At 43.7% G+C, this 18,783-nt stretch overlaps 1 protein-coding gene across 2 annotated transcripts in view; it reads left to right on the forward strand.

The window, feature by feature from the left end:
- Nucleotides 1-18,783, forward strand: part of SOS2 (SOS Ras/Rho guanine nucleotide exchange factor 2) — a 72,197-nt gene that overhangs the window by 15,702 nt on the left and 37,712 nt on the right. For both annotated transcript variants that reach the window (XM_054400036.1, XM_054400037.1), the window contains exons 2-6: nt 1,989-2,114; nt 7,052-7,183; nt 10,069-10,233; nt 11,276-11,479; nt 13,242-13,385. In XM_054400036.1, coding sequence (XP_054256011.1) covers nt 1,989-2,114; nt 7,052-7,183; nt 10,069-10,233; nt 11,276-11,479; nt 13,242-13,385 — 771 coding nt within the window. The remainder of the gene's footprint in view (nt 1-1,988; nt 2,115-7,051; nt 7,184-10,068; nt 10,234-11,275; nt 11,480-13,241; nt 13,386-18,783) is intronic.

An 18,783-nucleotide genomic window follows, 5' to 3' on the forward strand; every position in this document is an offset into this window, starting at 1 on the left:
GAAGTGTAGGGGCAAAGCACAGTCCTGTTCCCCCAACTCTTTCAGGCCATAGCGTGACAGGAGATGGGGCAGCCATTCCTTGTCATGTCTCTTGTTGCTGGGCAGCTCTGCTCACTTTCCTCTGTGGCCAGCAGGGAAGGAAAACAGCCAGCCACTTAATGTCCTTCTTGGACTTGGTTTTACACAACTTTGAAGAGCCTTCAGGGCTACAAATGCACTGCCTCCAAGACACTGCTATGAAATTATTAGTTAATCTGCAGGGAGTCCTCAGAGGGAGTCCTACCAGTGCTTGTGGCCTCCCCCATTATGTTCAGAGGGAGAAGCTCCTGTGTTTCAGAACTGGCCCAGAGGTGTTAGTGCCTTCCCCTGAAAACCTGCTGATCTGTTTGTCTCGTGCTTGATACCACGTACACAATGCTGATGTAAGTATGGAAGGTTACTTTTTTGAAGTGATTAACATAGAATTTGTGTGGGGAGAGTAGGGAATTTCCCTGGATTGTATTGCTTGGGAATCTTTTTGGCTATAGTTTAAGATTTAGTTCATACTTTCCTGACTGAGAGGCTGCCAGGGAAAATGAGTATATAATAGACTAGCTTTTGAGTGCCTTTTTTCGTTTCTAAGGTGGGGTTGTAGTTTGGGTTTGGAGGAGTTTTAGTAGGAAAATAGCCATGTTGGACCAAGGCAAGTTAGTTGTGGCCCTTTAGCTTGTGTGGGCACATGCTGAATTTGCCTGTTCCACATTGTCTACACTAGCTTAGCCTTGGAAAATCTTAATCACAAAAGCTGTGATTAATCTCTGTGAAGTGAGATAAAAGGCATTATCCTGCCTTGCATTAGAGGGAGGTGGAAATCAAGCTTTACTCACAGCACATTTCCTGGTTTTGACACTCCTGACATGCTTTCCCTTAGGTCTATCTCTATTCTGTTTCACATCTCTCCTATACCTCAGACAATGTTTCATGTTGGGCCCAAGAAGAACATTTTGGTGCTGGAGTGTGTCCAGAGAAGGGCAACAAAGCTGGTGAAGTGTCTGGAGAACAGATCTTGAAGGAAGCAGCTGATGGAACTGGCACTGTTTAGTCTGGAGAAGAAGAGGCTGAGGGGAGACCTTCTGCCTTTCTACAGCTGTCTGGAGTGAGGTGGAGGGTTGGTCTCTTCTCCCTAGTATCAGATGATAGAACAAAAAGAAATTGCCTGAAATTGTGCCAGGGGATGTTTAGGTCGGATATTGGGAACCATTTCTTTGCTGAAGGAGTGGTCAGGGATTGGAACAGGCTGCCCAGGGAGGTGGTGAAGTCACCATCCCTGGAGGTGTTCAAGAAACTTGGGAACATAGTTTGATGGCCATTAGTGGTCTTAGGTTGACAGTTGGACTTGATCTTGGAGATCTTTTCCAACCAAAACAATTCTATGATTCTGTGTTCTAGTTAATTTCCTGGTTCTGGAGCATCTCAGAGAGTTGTTTCTGCCCTTCTCTGGTGTCATGCTTGTGTGATTCTTATTGTGACAGATTTTGACAACACATTAATACAATTAATGCCCTGCCAGACTGGTTAGTTCTCTTATCCTGGTGTCCTTGCTTATTAGGTCTTTTCCTTTGGTAAATCTATGCTGCTTCTCTGCCCACAGTCACCCAGTACTCATGAGTAGGGTTAGTAACATAACTGTTACTCATTCTGTGAATGAATAACCGCAGGGTTACCCAGAGTGGTTGTTTTCGCTGCATTGTTGGCAGAAATCTGCCTTGACTTGAAATCTCTTCCCCACCATAAAAGCTAAACACAGAGTTTTTAATTGAATAGAGATGCCAACTTTGCAGGAATAGGAATTGTCATCTTGGCTGCATAGGAAAACTTGTGGGAAATCACTGGAATTGTAACAATTTGCAGCACTGTGGTACAGAGAAGCTCTGCTTTTCTCCAATTCTTCCTTTTATACAGCCTTAAATGAGAAAAAAAATCCTAATTCTTCAAAATTTTTTGGACAGGTTCAACAACAGGTTCACCCAAACCTTTCAGCAAAAGAAGATTCCCTCTATTACATTGAAGAGTTGATACTTCAGCTGCTAAACAAACTATGCATTGCTCAGCCACGGACTGTCCAAGATGTAGAGGTAAGACTAAATGCTGGAAAACCAAGTTCTTGCTTCCAGAGTGGCTGAGGTAAACTAAGCTGGTGTGAGCAGTGGAGGTTGAAGTGAAAACAAGGTGAATCTGGAAAGCAGAGCTTGTTAATGCTCAAAGATTATAAAGTAAATGCAGAGTCCTGCATCTGGGAAGGAATAACACCCTGCACAATAGACTGTGGATTGTCCTGCTGGAAAGCAGTTCTATGGAAAAAGACTTTGGAGTCCTAGTGGACAGGAAGTTCTCCATAGGACAGCAATGTGCCCTTGTAGCCAAGAAGGCCAATGGTATCCTGGGGCACATCAAGAAAAATGTGTCCAGCAAATCTAGGGAGGTTCTCCTCTCCCTCTGCTCTGCCCTGGTGAGGCCACACCTGGAATACTGTTTCCAGTTTGGGCCTCACCAATTCAAGAGTGACAGGGTTCTGCTGGACACAGTCCAATGGAGAGCACTGAGGATGTTTGGGGGACTTGAACCTCTCTCCTGTGAGGAAAGACTGAGAGTCCTGGGGATGTTTAGTCTTGAGAAGAGAAGGCTGAGAGGGGTTCTTATCAGGGTCTATAAATATCTGAGGGGTGAGTGTCAAGGTGAAGGTGCCAGGTCTTTTTGTTGATGTCCTGTGATAGGACAAGGAACAACAGGTATAAGCTGGAACACAGGAGGTTCCACCTCAACATGAGGAGAAAGTGAGGGTACTGGAGCCCTGGTGCAGGCTGCCCAGAGAGGTTGTGGAGTCTCCTTGTCTGGAGACTTTCAAGACCCATCTGGATGTTGCTGTGTGGCCTTTCCTAGGTGATCCTGCTTTGGTAAGGGGGTGGACTTGATGATCTCTGAATTTCCCTTCCGACCCCTAATGTTCTGTGATTCAGATTTCACAACTCAAGTTTGATTGCAGACTAATTTTCCTAGACAGGGCTTCAGAATAGAAATAGAATCATAGCAGGAGATTTTTCTCTCGACATTGCTTTTATAAACGCAGAATAGTTTGAAGGATTTTCTGCTGCTCAAACACACTTAAACTTAAGGATGTTGCAAGTTTTCCTATTCTTTGACATAAATATGGGTGGGGGGGGAAGTAAATATTAGAATGAAAGGTTGCTGTTGTTAGGCCTGGATTGTGCAGCTGAGGCAATAGAGTTGTATGTTCCTGGAACTTTATTGAACTCACTGAGGCTCTTGTGTTATTGCAGCTGTCTGGTTTTGTGTCATCAGCTACAAAATGAGGGCTTTAATGGAGTGTGCTTGAGTATATAGTTCAGAGGGAGAGAGTGCTTTCATGTAGCTGTGACCCATTAGAGCTTTGTAGAGTATTAACTGGACATCAATTTATATGTCTAGGCTTTTCAGCCAAAACCAAAATGAAGTTCTCCTCTACCAGTCTGTAGCTAACATTCAAGGTTGTACCTCAAATCCTGCATTCATTTTTGGGCCCCTAGCTACAAGAAGGACGTTGAGGTGCTGGAGTGTGTCCAGAGAAGGGCAGCAGAGACTGTGAAGGGTTTAGACAGTAAGTCTTATGAGAAGCAGCGGAGGGAACTGGAGTTGTTCAGCATGGAGAAAAGGAGGCTGAGGGAACACCTTCTGGCTCTTTACAGCTGGCTGAAAGGAGCTTGGAGCCAGGTGCTAATTCTCCCAAGCAGCAACTGACAGTATGAGAACATACGGCCTCAAGTTGTGCCAGAGGAGGTTGAGGTTGGACGTTAGGAAAACCTCATTCGCTGAAAGGGTTGTCAAGGCCTGGAAGAGGCTGCCCAGGGAAGTGTTGGAGTCACCATCTCTGGAAGGATTTAAAAGCAGTGCAGATATGATGCTGAGGGACATGGCTTAGGGGCAGACTTGGTAGTTCTGGGTTAATGGCTGGACTAAGTGATCTTAAAGGTCTTTTCCACCCTAAACAATTCTGTGTGTCATGGAAATAAACAAAAAAAGAAATTACATATATTTACAAAATAATTGCCTGAGGGGTTTTAGATTCTTATTACATGCAGCAGTTGCCTTTTATTCAACATGAAGTTAATTCATTAGTTATTAATTTTGGTTTATGATTAATATATTTTGTAATACTGATGCATAAAGATTATGACTAAATAAAAGCAAAACTTAATAGTCCCTTGACAGCTCTTGGGATTATTACTACCTTGAGTCTGGATTTAAACTTTAGACATGGAGCTGAGAAAGTCTGTGTTCTTTCTCCAGTTCCCATCTGGAACAATCTGAGAAGAGTTTGATCCCTTCAGCACACAGGGCAGTTTAAGATGGCACTGATTTCTCCAGCTCCATCGTTTTCTGCTTCTGAGTCATGAGATGATAAAATTATCTAATGTATGTAGGAATTAATAATTTTCATTTGAGGAGGGCAGGTTTAGACTGGGTATTATGAAGAAATTCTTTACAGTGAGGGTGGTGAGACACTGAACAGTTTGACCAGGGAGGTCATGGATCTTCCCTCCCTGGAGATGCTCAAGGCCATGTTGGATGGGGCCTTGAGCAACCTGGTCTAGTGGAAGGTGTCCCTGCATATGGCAGTGGGGCTGGAAGTAGATGATCTTAAAGGTCCCTTCCAACCTAAACCATTCTATGAATCTATAAATCTATGAATTAATAATTTTCATTGGCTGTGTGTATGCTCCACAAATTACCATGTGCTACAGACAGCCTTCTGAGACAGCTGGCAACTCTTTGATTTCTTGGTTACAAAATATCACAGCAGACACTAAATCTTGTGTATTGTACTTTTAATATACTTGGCATTTTAAGGCTGTGAGTAATAAAACATTGTTGTGCTTGGCAATGTAAAACCCATTTAATTTAAAAACACAGAGTGGTAACAGGTTCCCCAAAATATTGTTCTTCTGTACGTCAATAAGTTCAGGTTCTTCCTGAACAGAGAAAGGAAAATTGAGTTTTGTGTTATGGGATGTTGTTGAGGTGTGTTGCCAGCAAGCATCCGAGATCCACAAGTGAAGGCTTTTGGCTCTGCTCCTCAGCTGTTTTTACTTGTTAAGAGAAAACATGAGCACTGTGATCTCTCAAGTTTATTATGCTGGTATTTACATAACAGCCTCGAGTTAGTGGAACTCTTTGTGCACATTATTACACTTCAGTATTTGCAAGATCAAGGTCTAAAATCTCACATGATAAAGGTTTTGTAAGTAAAAAAAAAGCCCTTCAAATTGCTCCCAAGAAAACATCGAGAATCAGTGAAGTCTGAACACAAAAGGCTGGCATTAGTCATGAGTTGAAGGACAGCTGAATGCCATGTTATGTCCACTTTATGGGCCATCTCCTGTTAGAATCTCAAGGAAAGTTCATTTCAGTTAATCAGCCCTCAGCTGTCAGCTGCTGTTCAGGAGGAAAGGTCACAAATTGCTTACCTGGCACTGACAGCTGACACAGAAAGCTGAGCCTGTAATGGCCACGTGCAAATACTTCAAAGCTGCCTCTAGGAAGACCTCAGGCCTCCTTTCACGTTTCAGAGTGTATCAAAAGGGACTTGTAGAAGTCCTCATTTTCTCAGCTCATCTGTAAAAATCTCTCCTGTAAAAGTTGCCACCCATGCAGGCTGCATTGTGGCCCAGGTTGTGGATAAGGGCATGGTAATGGGCTGTGGTATAGTAGGAGGTGATCACTACTCTCCCCCCACCTGCCCACCTTAAAAAACCTGTTTTGCCAAAGTCCCTTGAGCAGCCATCAGAGTTCAGTTTGGACTTGTTCTTTCAGCATTTAATTCCCCAGCTCACAGAGGCTGCAGCAGGAAGCCTGTTCAGCCTGGAGAGGAGAACGCTCCAGAGAGACCTTCTTGTGACCTCTCAGTACTTAAAGGGGCCAAGAAGAAAGCTGTGTACAGACTTTTTAAGCAAGGCCTGTTGTGACAGGACAAGGGGTGATGGGTTTAAACTAAAAGAGGGAGATCTACACTAGAGAAAAGGGAGAAATTAATGATCATCTAGTTCCAGCTCTCCTCCCATGGGCAGGGACAACTTCCACTAAACCAGGTTGCTCAAAGCCTCATCCAACCTGACCTTGAACACCTCTACAATCTCCCTGAGCAACGTGTTCCAGTGTCCCACCACCCACACTGTAAGGAATTTCTTTCCAGTATCCAGTCTAACTTTCCCCTCCTCCAGCTTCAATCCATTTCCATTGTCCTATCACTACAACCTCTTGTGAAAAGTCACTCCCCAGCTTTCTTGTAGCCCCCTTCAAGTGCTGGAAGGTCACTATAAGGTTTCCCCAGAGCCTTCTCTTCTCCAGGCTCAACAGCCCCAACTCACACAGCCTGTCCCTATAGGGGAGGTGCTTCAGCCCTCTGATCATCTTCGTGCCCTCCTCTGGACCTATTCCAACAGTTCCACATCCTGTTTGTGCTGGGGGCACCAGAGCTGGGGGCACCAGAGCTGGATGCAGTGTTCTGGGTAGGGTCTCATAAGAGCAGAGCACTTCCCCCATCCTGCTGGTAACACTTTTTTTAATGCAGCCCTGCACTTGTTTTTCATGTCTGCCGTAAACTTGATTTGAAGTCAGACAAGTTACACTTTTTTCTGAAACAGGAACAATGTCAACCTGGGTTTTTTTCATTTAGACTGTAAACTGTTCAGAACTTCCTGATGTTGTTTATGTTTTGGGCTCCTGGCCTCAGTGGAGGTTTCTTGCTGCTCCTGTGACGTAAGGATCATAGAGCAGGAGTTGTTTTAGGAGATTTGAAGGAGTTCTTCATGCTTAGGGGAGGGAGGTTGTTTGGGGTTACTGAAAAACAGTGAGGCTGAGTTGGATAAGGTGGAGAGAACAGTTAGGAGAATGTGTTGCAAACACTGAGGAGGAGGAGGATAATTATACTACAAGGGAAGTAATTTGCTGCTTGTTTTTTTAGAACTTCTTTTTGATTGCTGTGGTTAATGTCAGTGCACTCTCTCTGTTTGGACAGGAGCGCGTTCAAAAGACATTTCCTCATCCCATAGACAAGTGGGCGATTGCTGATGCACAGTCTGCTATAGAGAAAAGAAAAAGAAGAAACCCTCTCCTGCTTCCTGTGGACAAAATCCATCCTTTATTAAAGGTACTTAAACCAACAACCTGCTGATTCTACCTACCACACACCCCCAGCTGTATTATTTCTCTCCAGCATAATTGTAAACTATTTCTGTAATTTGTGTGAGGTCAGGGGAAGTTTCTCATCTTGACTGAAAGAATAAAAGGCTCACCGTAGAACAGGATGAATATACTGGCATAAATTTGCGGAATCCCAGACTGGTGGAAGCTGGAAGAGATCTCTGGAGATCAGTCCAGTCCAATCCCCTTGCTAAAGCAGAGGCACCCACAGCAGCTTGCCCAGGATTGCAATGTCCAAGTGGGTTTGGAATCTCTCCAAAGAGAAGACTCCACAACCCCTCTGGGCAGGCTGCTCCACGGCTCCAGCACACCAAACAATTTTCTCCTCGTGTTCAGAGGGAACCTCCAGTTTGTGCCCACTGCCCCTTGTTCTGTCACTGGGCACCAGTGAAAAGATTGTGGCCCCATCCTCTTCCCCAGCCTTTAGCTCTTGCTGATCATTGAGAAGATCTGCTTTCATGCTGCTCTTCTCCACGCTTAACAGCCCCAAGTCTCTTAGCCTTTCTTCTTCTCAGAGGTTCTCCACTCCCCTCAGCATCTTCGTAGCCTCTGTTGGATTCTCTACAGTAGTTCCCTGTCTCTCTTGAACTGGGAAACCCAGAATTTGACCCAGTCTTCTAGATGTGGCCTCACTAGGGCAGAGTAAAGGGGAAGAACCTCCCTTTACCTGCTGGCCACACTCTTCTGAATGCTCCCATTTCATCATGTTCTAGACAATAGTGTGTTAATTAATTTCTCTGTTTTGAAATAAGACTAGTTTGTTTTTAACATAAGTAAACCCCAAACACTTTACTTACTTCAGCAGCACAGTTTTGACACCTTTATTTGTTTCAAAATGCTGCAGAAGGCAAAAGAGAAGAAGAGGGAACAGGTAGATCCTGTTCCTTTGTATACTGTCAACTAAGATGTGTATCAGTGTCCTTTCAGTGCTGCTGAATGTCACTGGTGCCATGGTTTAAAAGGGATGTGACAAAAGACCAGATAGAGAGTTTATTGTTGAGGAGAGGGGACATCTCAGTTCTTAGGTGTCATGTTGCTAATAGCAGATGTGCAGCTCCTTACTTCTAGTCAGAATTTCTATCACACAGTAAGCATGGATTCATACTTTGGCCCTCTAGAGTTTTGGGGTGTTTAATGATCAAACAGTACTCTGAATTTTAGATCAGTGTTTAATCACCTTCAGATCAATGATTAATCAATAGGTTGAGGCTGATCCAAATGCTGCTCTTTTTGGGGTATTTCTTTTTTTATTTCAATTTTGCTTTTCGTTCAAAGCTTAAATACTTTTTTCCACTGGTGGCATTGTTGCACCAGAGTTTCCAGCTGCTTTAAGAAAACATTATTTTAGCATAAGCAGAAATTAAAGCATCTTTCAGGTGTACTTACTGTTGTGTACACTGTCTTGGTTTGTGATGGCTAATGAGAGGGGAAGAGATGTTAGGAAAGAAAACATCATTAAGTAAGATCTTCCTAGAAAACGTTGGCTTTGTTTTATGAAGCCTGGTATGGAAGTGTGTGGATATAGGCACGGAATCTGATTTTTAGAAGATACAGGACATTGAGGTGCTGGAGTGTGTCCAGAGAAGCACAGCAAAGCTGGTGAAGGGTCTGGAGAAAAGGTCTGGTGAGGAGCAGCTGAGGGAGCTGGGGTTGTTTAGTCTGGAGAAAATGAGGCTGAGGGGCTCTCTACAACTCCCTGAACGGAGGTTGGAGTGAGGTGGGGGTTGGTCTTTACTCTGTAGTATCAGGTGATAAAATGAGAGAGAGTGGCCTGAAATTGTGCTGGGGAAGGTTTAGGTTGGATATTAGGAAACGTTTCTTTCCTGAAAGAATGATCAAGCATTTGAAAAGGCTGCCCAGGGAGGTTGTAGAACACCTGGAGGTGTTCAAGAAACATGTTGATGTGGTTTAGTGGACGTGGCAGTGTTGGGTTGACGGTCGGACTTGATGACCTTGGAGGTCTTTTCCAACCCAAACAAGAGAGACTGTTAGGGGGCTGGAAGGGACCTCTGCAGATCATCCAGTCCAGTGCTCCTACTAAAGCAGGGTCACCCACAGCAGGTTGCCCAGGATCACAATGTCCAGGTAGGTTTGGAATCTCTTCAGAGAAGGAGACTCCACAAATTCTCTGAGTGGCCTGCTCCAGGGCTCCATAAAATAAAGAGTCTATAACACAGTTTGTAGTTTCATGAAAGAAACCTTCTTCCATCAAGAACAACTCTGAATGAAGCATGTGTTTTTGTGAGGAGTCCAGATTAGAGTTAGAGTCCTGCAATAAGCATAGATCAAGACTGTAATTTAAGTAGAAGGATCATAGAATGTTTTGAAGTGACCTCAAAAATCGTCTAGTTCAATCCCACTGCCAATGGGCAGGGACACCTTCTACTAGACCAGGTTGCTCAAAGCACCATCCAACCTGACCTTAAATATTTCTAGGGAGAGGACATCCACAACTTCTCTGGGCAGCCTGTACCAGTGTCTCACTACCCTTACAGTGAAGAATTTCTTCCTTATAGCGAAGTCCCTTCCTTGAAGCAGTCCTATTTTCAGGTTTGTCATTTTTAGAGGAAGGATCACTGAAAGTTGTCACCTGTCAGTGTGACACATGTATCTGTCAAATGGTGAAACTGCACAAGGAAGTATTTACAAACATTCCCTTTTAGGAGGCTGATCAAAGTTCCTTTTGTTGTCCTTTGCCCCAGCCATTACATCACTGTAACTTATCAACACAAACAAGATGGATTTCATGAGAGAGTTCAATGTGTGAATTGTCATTCTGAGTGGATTTCTGGATTAAATAACACTACTTTTTGTTGTCTTTTCAATTTGCAGGAGGTCCTGGGTTACAAGGTAGATTACCATGTCTCTCTGTATATTGTGGCTGTCTTGGAATACATCTCAGCTGATATTTTAAAGCTGGCTGGAAACTATGTCTTCAATATACGACACTTTGAGATCTCTCAGCAGGACATTAAAGTGTCCATGTGTGCTGATAAGGTGAGGAGTTGGTGTTAAAGCAGCTGATACCAGGGGTGGTTTTGGTTTTGTTTCTTTTTTAAGAAGACACATCCGAAGCAGAATAGGAGGGAGAGACTCAACCATGAGTTGTGGGCATCTTATCCCTGATAATGTTGAAGACCAGGTTGGATGAGGCTTTGAGCAACCTGATCTAGTGGAAAATGTCCCTGACCATAGCAGAGGTGTTGGAACTAGATGATTTTTAAGGTCCATTCCAACTCAAACCACTCTGTGATTCTATGATTAATCATAGAAGAGCCATTGAAGGTTGGACTTGATGATCTTGGAGGTCTTTTCCAACCAAAATAGTTCTATGATTCTATGGTTCTGTGAAGTGCAGAAGCTTCTCCTTATACAGAACTACCACAGTAAAGACTTAAGCCTGTGAAGTTTTGGAATAGGAGCAATTCCTACAAAATAGGAGGACATAAAATTATATTGCCCTTTATTTCACGTGGAATTAGACAGATTGCATTAGGTTGGAAAGGACCCTCAAAGGTCATGTTGCCCAAACCCCCTGCAGTGACAAGTCCAATTAGATGCCCAGGGCCACATCAAGTCTGATCTTGAATGTCTCCAGGGCTTCAACTATGTCTCTGGGCAACCTGTGTTACTGTCCTCCTGATGTCACTTTGTCATGACAGCTTTTTCCTTCTTTATAATCCAGAACAAGACTTACAGTTTTCATCCTCAGAGAACTGAGAAAGATTTTTATTGCATTTTATCTCTATCAGGAGGCTTTTGTCAAAAGCTTATTCAAGATGCCTTGTTTTGAAAGTTGGTTCTGGGTGAATTGTAGTTTGTTTTCTAGGTCATACTAACTTATAAAGGGGGAAAATGGCTTTGGCAATGAAACCAGCCTTCTGCTGCCAAAGTTTAAATATTACTCCCTTGTGCAAGTGATCACAGAAAGTACTGTATTAAAAACTCAAAGGATTTTTCTGAACACACTGAAATAGCTGAGCTTGAGCCAAGTGTGCAGATCAGGCTTGCGTGTAATGCTTTAAATTTTCTTTGCTAGGTTTTGATGGATATGTTTGATCAGGATGACATTGGTTTGGTTTCTCTCTGTGAAGATGAGCCCTCTTCTTCTGGGGAACTCAACTACTATGACCTAGTGAGAAATGAAATTGCAGAAGAAAGGCAATACCTGCGGGAGCTGAATCTGATCATCAAAGTATTTCGGGAAGCGTTCCTATCAAACAGAAAATTGTTCACACCTAATGTAAGTCCTTTAATAGGTTATTGATGTGTAACGCCAGTTGGTTCCATTAGCAGCCATAACATAGCAGTTGGACATTAACTCTGCTGGAGGTAAAATTAAATTTGATTTATGAGGGTTGGCTGCATGCGAAATAATAAAATGGAGGAATTGCCATTATCAGGCTGAAGAGTGCTGCTCTCAGAGTGAAGCTTAATGGACATGATTCCCTGTCTGGTGCCAGCAATAGCTGGAGTCCTTGGGTCATGTAGCTAACAGTTCCACTTCTGCTTAACACAAAAATTAGCAGTTACTTTCCTGCATGGACAGTGAATGTGGGTGAACACTTGAACTGACGTTTGAAGGGTACCCCAGGGCTTCCTGATCTGCAGGAATTAAAAGTAAAATAGCCCTGGACTCTGGATTCTCTCTGACTGTGAAGGGAATCTTCACTGGAAAAGGGCATATTTAGACTGGATATTAGGAAGAAATGCTTTACAGTGAGGGTGGTGAGACACTGGAACAGGTTGCCCAGGGAGGTAGTGAGTGCTCCCTCCCTGGAGGTGTTCAAGGCCAGGCTGGATAAGGCCTTGAGAAACCTGATGTAGTGGAAGGTGTCCCTGCCCATGGCAGGGGAGTTGGAACCAGATGATCTTGAAGGTCCCTTTCAACAGAAACCATTTCATGATTCTGTGATCTCAGTTTGATACATGATTGAAATACTCGATTGAGTGTCTGTGTGTGGCACATTCTGTTTGCAGCAGGCAGGAGTCTAAAAAGGAAGCACATCTCTTGTAAGAGAAGAAGTAATAATGAGAGATTAGTGAATGTTTCCTGTGGGAGGAAGGAGAAAGGGGACCAGGCCAGCAGAACCTGAACTGGGATTTTTAGGTGATGCCAGCAAGTTAAAAAGAGAGTCAGCAGGAGACATTCCCATTACAGCTGGGTGTGGAGGTTCCTTAGTAGCTGATGGGATATCAGAGAATTGTGCAAATGTGAGGAAAGAATTCAGACGAAGATGATGGGAGGAGAAGGGAGCAATATTCTGGAGATGAGAAATGTTCTTCTGTTACAGGGGAATGAGAAATTTCAAGGTGGCTTGTTCCCACAAAGACGTTGCCATAGTCTTGGTGGTGGCAGGAGGTCAGGGAAGTTCTACAGTGTTAGGTTGGGGGTGGGCAGAGAAGGCTTCTGATGAGTGTGTTTTGTAGGGGTCAGAAGAAGAATATAGGTCACTGGAAGGGACTTCCGATTAGGGTGTGTTTGTGGTGTGGGGATTTGAAACATCTAAAAGTAGGATACGGAAAAGGAAGCTGCTGATTCCTTCTCTGTGCCCAGGTAGTGTTCTGCTAAAGCAGCCAAGCAGCTGCTTTAGTTTTACCTGTGGTTTAAAGGGTCTGACCTTGGAGCCGCTTTAAATTGCCTCCTTCCTATGGTGTTCTGAAAGACAAGAATCAGGGATGGGGAAAAGGAACTGCTGTGAAGTGGGTCTGAAAAGGCCAGGCATTCGTGTCCAGGGCACCCACAGCCTGTACTGGAACTGCTGTTCTCCAGCCTGGGAAGGATGGTGTGTTTTCTTTTGCTGGGATGAGAGTTGTGCAAGGTTGGATGTGCCCAGGCAAGCCTGCAAGGCTGGCAAGACCACGTAATTTAACTTGCTTCCTAGCTTTTTGTTGGCTCCTCTCCATTTACCTCTTGGATCAGACTTCAGGAATAATGCTCCAATATTTACATAAGCCAAATAAATCATTCTGAGCACTACTGAGATAACGTTTTATGTTTGCAGGATATCGATGTGATATTTAGCAACATTTCAGATATCCATGAGCTGACAGTGAAGCTTTTAGGATTGATTGAGGATACTGTTGAGATGACTGATGAAAGTAGTCCTCATCCTCTTGCTGGCAGCTGCTTTGAGGATCTTGCAGAGGTATGGTATTTTGTTGTTTGGGTTTTTGCTTTTTTTTTTTTAAACCATTGATTGTTTTATTTTCTTAGTAAACCGTTGGTCATGATTCTGATATCCCATAAATTTGCAACTGTGAGTTAAGCTCTGAATGGAGATCTTCCCTACCCATGCTTCAGTAGGTAAGCTCTAAAGTGTTTTTTTTACTTGTCACAGAAATAATAACAAGCAGGTAAGCACAAAACTTAAGATCTTATTTCAATGTGGAAATGAATTGCTATATTCCTGTAGGGAAGTGGATTTGAACAGTAACTACCTGGGATTGCTCACTGGTGCTTCCATTTTTATAGGCACTGGTGTCAAGCCCAGGGCTACTCAGAAATCATAGCAGCTGGGTATACATCTGCAGAATAAGGGTCTTGCATGACTCTGGACAGTGAGCTGACTCAAGATGTGTTCTTAATTCAGCCATTGTTAGACATTTGGAATGGGAATGTCTCTGCAAAGAAAGACTCTGGGAAGGAATGAGGTGTCAAAACAAACAGTGCATTTGAGCAGAAGCTTAGTGTTCAGCGAATGAGGAGGGGCCTGGAGCATCTCTGTGAGGAGGAAAGACTCAGCCACCTAGGGCTGTTTAGACTGGAGAAAAGCAGCCTGAGAGGGGATCTGATCAGTGCTCAGCAGGAGCTAAAGGCTGGTGGGGAAAAGGATGGGGCCACACTCTTCTCAGTGGTGCCCACTGACAGGACAAGGGGCAACAAGTACAAACTAGAACCCAGGAGGTCCCATCTGAACAGGAAGAGAAACTTGTTTGGTGTGAGGGTGCTGGAGCCCTGGAGCAGGCTGCCCAAAGAGGTTGTGGAGTCACTTTCTCTGGAGAGATTCCAAACCTGCCTCAACATTGTGATCTAGGCAACCTGCTGTGGGCTGGTGACCCTGCTTTAGCAGGGGTGTTGGACTGGATGATCTGCAGAGGTCCCTTACAACCCTCACCATTAGAATACAAAACAACTGGACATTGGAAGAAACTTCACTGAAAAGGTTCTCAAACACTGGAAGAGGCTCGAATCCCCATCCCTTGAAGTGTTTAAAAGACACAGAGATGTGGTGCTGAGGGACCCGGTTTAGTACCAGCCTTGGCAGAGTTAGATAATGGTTGAACTTGATGATCTTAAAGGTCTTTTCCAATCCAGACAATTCTCTGACTCTGGAATTCATCAGAGAGGCACATGGCAAAAAGGTGAGGTCTGAAAGGCAGGGGGACAGTTCAGCTTAGAAATACAGCACACCTTTTTAACTATCTGGGGATCTAACACTTGGATGAAATTGCCAAGGTAGATGTGGAGGTTTGGGCATAGTTGAATGGAATCTACTCTTTTTTTGAGATATATTGAGCTTGCTTTTTTGAACCAAAATATCAGGGTAATCATGTAAAGCACATCACCTGTATTACAGAGGAACTCAAATAAGGTGTTCTGGCCTGAGGGAGAGAGAATATCTCAATGAACCACACAGTTAATGTGAAATTTGTGGGGTTTATCTGAAAATTATGATGCTTATAATGAAAATGACAACCAATAATGTTTCCATTTCACTTTTATGTGTGTTTTAAAATCTGAGGATGGAACGAACACACCCCAGTACTATTTGGGAAGTGAGTACATTTGCGTGGGTGTGAAGAGAATGCGTCCTGCAGCTCATGTGCCACTCACAAATATGCCATAAAAGCTTTCCTGGTCTTACTTCAATAATTCACTCATGTGACTTATGAGTAGGAAAGTCCAGTTGCCTAGGTCATAGTTCTTAAGTTGTTAATGCATAGTTACCTGTATAAGAGAAGCATTTGAACAATTACAGAAGCATAGAATGCATTAGGTTGGAAGAGATCTTTAAAGGTCATCTAGTTCAATGCAGTCAGCAGGGACATCTGCAACCAGAGCAGGTTGCTTAGAGCCCCAAATAACCTGACCTGGAATGGTTCTTCTACCATCACTCTGAGCCATTTGTGCCAATGTTTCACCAACCACATTATAAAAAAAATTCTTCCTTATCTGGTCTGAATCTTACCTCTTGAAAATCATCACCTCTTGTCATGTCATTACAGACCCTGCTGAAAAGAAACAATGAAATAAAGTAGCTATTATAGTAAGATTGAAAAAGGACTTAAATTTGAAGTAATAGAGCACTACCTGGGAAAGCATACCTTAGTTTATAGCAAAAGCTCCCCTTGAGCATCCTGTTCTTTAAGGGAAGCAAATCCTTTACCATGAGTAAAAATCTCACCTGATTTTCATGAACTGGAAAACTTAAATAGGAAATGGAAAGCAGCTGCTTCTTCAAACCTTTTTATGCAGGTAGTAAGTTTGAATTGAATACTTCAGTTAATGTAGAGCATGAGCTACTTAATAAGTAGGCAGCTCGTTTGATCATCTGGCATGCTGAGATCTTCTTTCTGTATTTGCAGAAGGGATCATTAAAGAGAGATAGGAAAGGGAAGTGTTTATTTGCTCTGCCTATCTTACTGCTGGGCTTGTTCACTTAGTGTTTCCATTATGAAGGTCCTTCAACTTGTTTGGAAGGCTAATTAAAACCAAACAACCTTTGCAAGCTGGAATTCCCTCCTTTGGCTGTTTTTCTGCATCAGTTCTCTGCAAGGTTTAAACATAAATATCGGAGTGGCCTTCAGATAAGAAAGTACGGAGAAAATGAAATCTTTTTTTCCTGGTGTGGAAGAAAAACAGACTTGATGCCTGACTTGAGTGGGAGATGGAGATTTGTTTATAAGCTGGTAGAAAAGTATTTATTCAGGGTAACTTTTACAATTATATTGCTACGATGTGTTTAGTGGTTGCCTGAGATCATTTCTTTGGTGATGTTTAGCTAGTGGTGGGAGAGTCTCTGAAGGAGTGGATGTGCTGCTGAGGTGCATGGTTTAATGCTCACCTGGTGGTGCTGGGTTAATAGTTCACAGAATCACAGTTGTGGGGTTGAAAGGGACCCACCCCAAAGATTCAATCTTTGTAGGTAATAATGAAGTTTAAATGAGATGGGCCCAGCACCCAGCCGAACTCGATGATCTTAAAGGTCTTTTCTAACCAGACTGATTTCATGAACCAAGGGCAGAGTGTCTCTGTGCCTGCAGCTGTGCAGCTAGCAAAGCAAGGTTATCAATAGATTGTAAATTTGTTCTGCTGATATTCATGTTTCCAAAGGAGAACTTTTTGGGATCCACAATGCAAAGACAGATGGAAAACAACACACTACAGATACTTTTCCACACTGCAAGTGTAAAACCTCCTCTTTTTTATTGATCTCTTGGGGAAGACATCTAATGCAGTTTTGGGTTGGTTTGATTTTTTTTTTTTTCAGTCTTGTGTTCAAAACCAAAACCTTGAAACACTTGATGAAATCCTGAGCTTATGTGCAGTGTTACTGTCCCCTGCCTTTAATTGGGATGTTGCAAAATGAGACCCCCACATTTCTTGCAGGTAGTGGGCAGGTCTGAAGTAAACCACCAAAAAAAACCCCAAAAACCTGAGGTTGGAAACTGAATTCAGATTATTCAGAGAATGTCTAATCATTTCTCCTCAGCTGCTGATGTGCCAAACCCTTCTCCCTTCCATTCCCCCTTCCCAGATACAATCTAATGTGAATGGACAGCGATGATTAGAACTTGATGAGGAGAGCTGAGTGTGATGATTACGATTTGCATGTGAAAAGAGAGTGCATTCTCTGCCTTTCCTCCCCACAAAGAGTTTGATTTTAGCTGCCCTGTGTGTAAGGTGGGAAATCACCTCCACTTTCTGCAAATGGAAGACTTAAGACATTACCTGAATGTAGAAAAGAGCGTTTGGTGGTGGTGTTTGGTACTCCCAAATGCTGCAGAGCCTGGGCTCTGGAGCACTGCTGCAGTTAGGTGAAATCTAGAGCTATGTGCTCATTCTGGGCATCCTGCCATCAGCACCGGATAACTCTCTGATTCATGAGTGATTCAGCCCAATGAATCTGCAGACTGGAGAAGCCTGGCAGACTTTGGAGCAGGTGAGCTATGAGCAGTCATAAATTATTCCTGCAGAGATTCATGTACAGTCAGGTTTCCATCCCACCCTGCTGGAGTCGATATTACAGAATCACAGCCAGATACTCCATTCAGAGTCATAATTTTTACATCTGAAACTCCTGGTTTCATCAGAGGACTTTCCTCTGAGATTCTTTCAGGTGAGATAATTTCTCAGCCTTCCAACACAGAATCATAGAAAGGCCTTTAAAGGTTGGAAAAGACCTCCAAGATCAAGTTCAGATGTTAATCCAACACTTCCATGTCGCCACTAAACCATGTCCTTTGGCACCACATCTACACGGGGTTGTTTTAATGCTTCCAGGGACAATGACTCCACCACTTCCCTGGGCAGCTTCTTCCAGGGCTTAACCACTCTTTCAGTGAAGAAGTTTTTTCTAATACCCAGCCTAAACCTCTGAAGCAATGAAAGATTCTTGTCCTATTGCTTGTTACTTGAGAGAAAAGCCTGACACCCACCTCTTTTCAGAGAGCAATGAAGTTTCCCTTCAGTCTCCTTTTCTCCAGGCTGAGCAGCTGTCAGCTGCTCCTCACAAGACCTGTTCTCCAGACCCTCCACCACCTTCGCTGCATTTTTCTGGACATGTTGCAATACATCAACATTTCGTAGTAAGGGACCCAAAACTGAACCAATATTTGAGGTGTGGCCTCACCTGTGCCCAATACAGGGGAACAATCCCTGCCGTGGTGCTGCTGGCCACCTTATTCCTAATCCAGGCCAGGATTCTGGTGGCCTTTTTGGCCACCTGGACACACACTATCTCATGTTCAATCTGCTGCTGACCAGCACCCTCAGGACCTTTTCTGCTGGACAATTTCAAGCCACTCTGCCCCAATCTCAGAGCATTCTTGGGGTTGTTGTGACCCAAGTGCAGGACCTGACACTTCACCTCTTTGAACCTTGTCCCATTGGCCTTGGCCAATCAATCCAGCCTGTCCACGTCCCTCTGTAGAGCTTCCCTACCCTCAGACAGATCAACACTTTCACCCAAATTGTTGCTGTCCACAAACTGACATCCCTGCATCCCCTCATCCAGATCATTGATAAAGGTATTAAGGAAAACAGGCCCCAACACTAAGCCCTGGGGAATCCCACTGGTGCCTGGTCACCAACTAGATGTAACTGCGTTCACCACCACTCTGTGGGCATGGCCATACACCCAGCAAACATGGCCAGAGAATTGTGCACAAGTCCAGTGCTTATGACTGGCCATGCGTAGCTGATGTGCCCTGAAATAGCAGTGATACAATGATGCCTCCTTGTGACAGGCTCCAAAGTTCATCTTTACCTGCACTTTCCCAAGGATCTTTCTTTAGTGACAGAGAAGGAAGTAAATTGACAGA

The sequence above is a fragment of the Indicator indicator genome, chromosome 4, assembly GCF_027791375.1.
Source record: "Indicator indicator isolate 239-I01 chromosome 4, UM_Iind_1.1, whole genome shotgun sequence".
Taxonomy (NCBI): Eukaryota; Metazoa; Chordata; class Aves; order Piciformes; family Indicatoridae; genus Indicator; species Indicator indicator.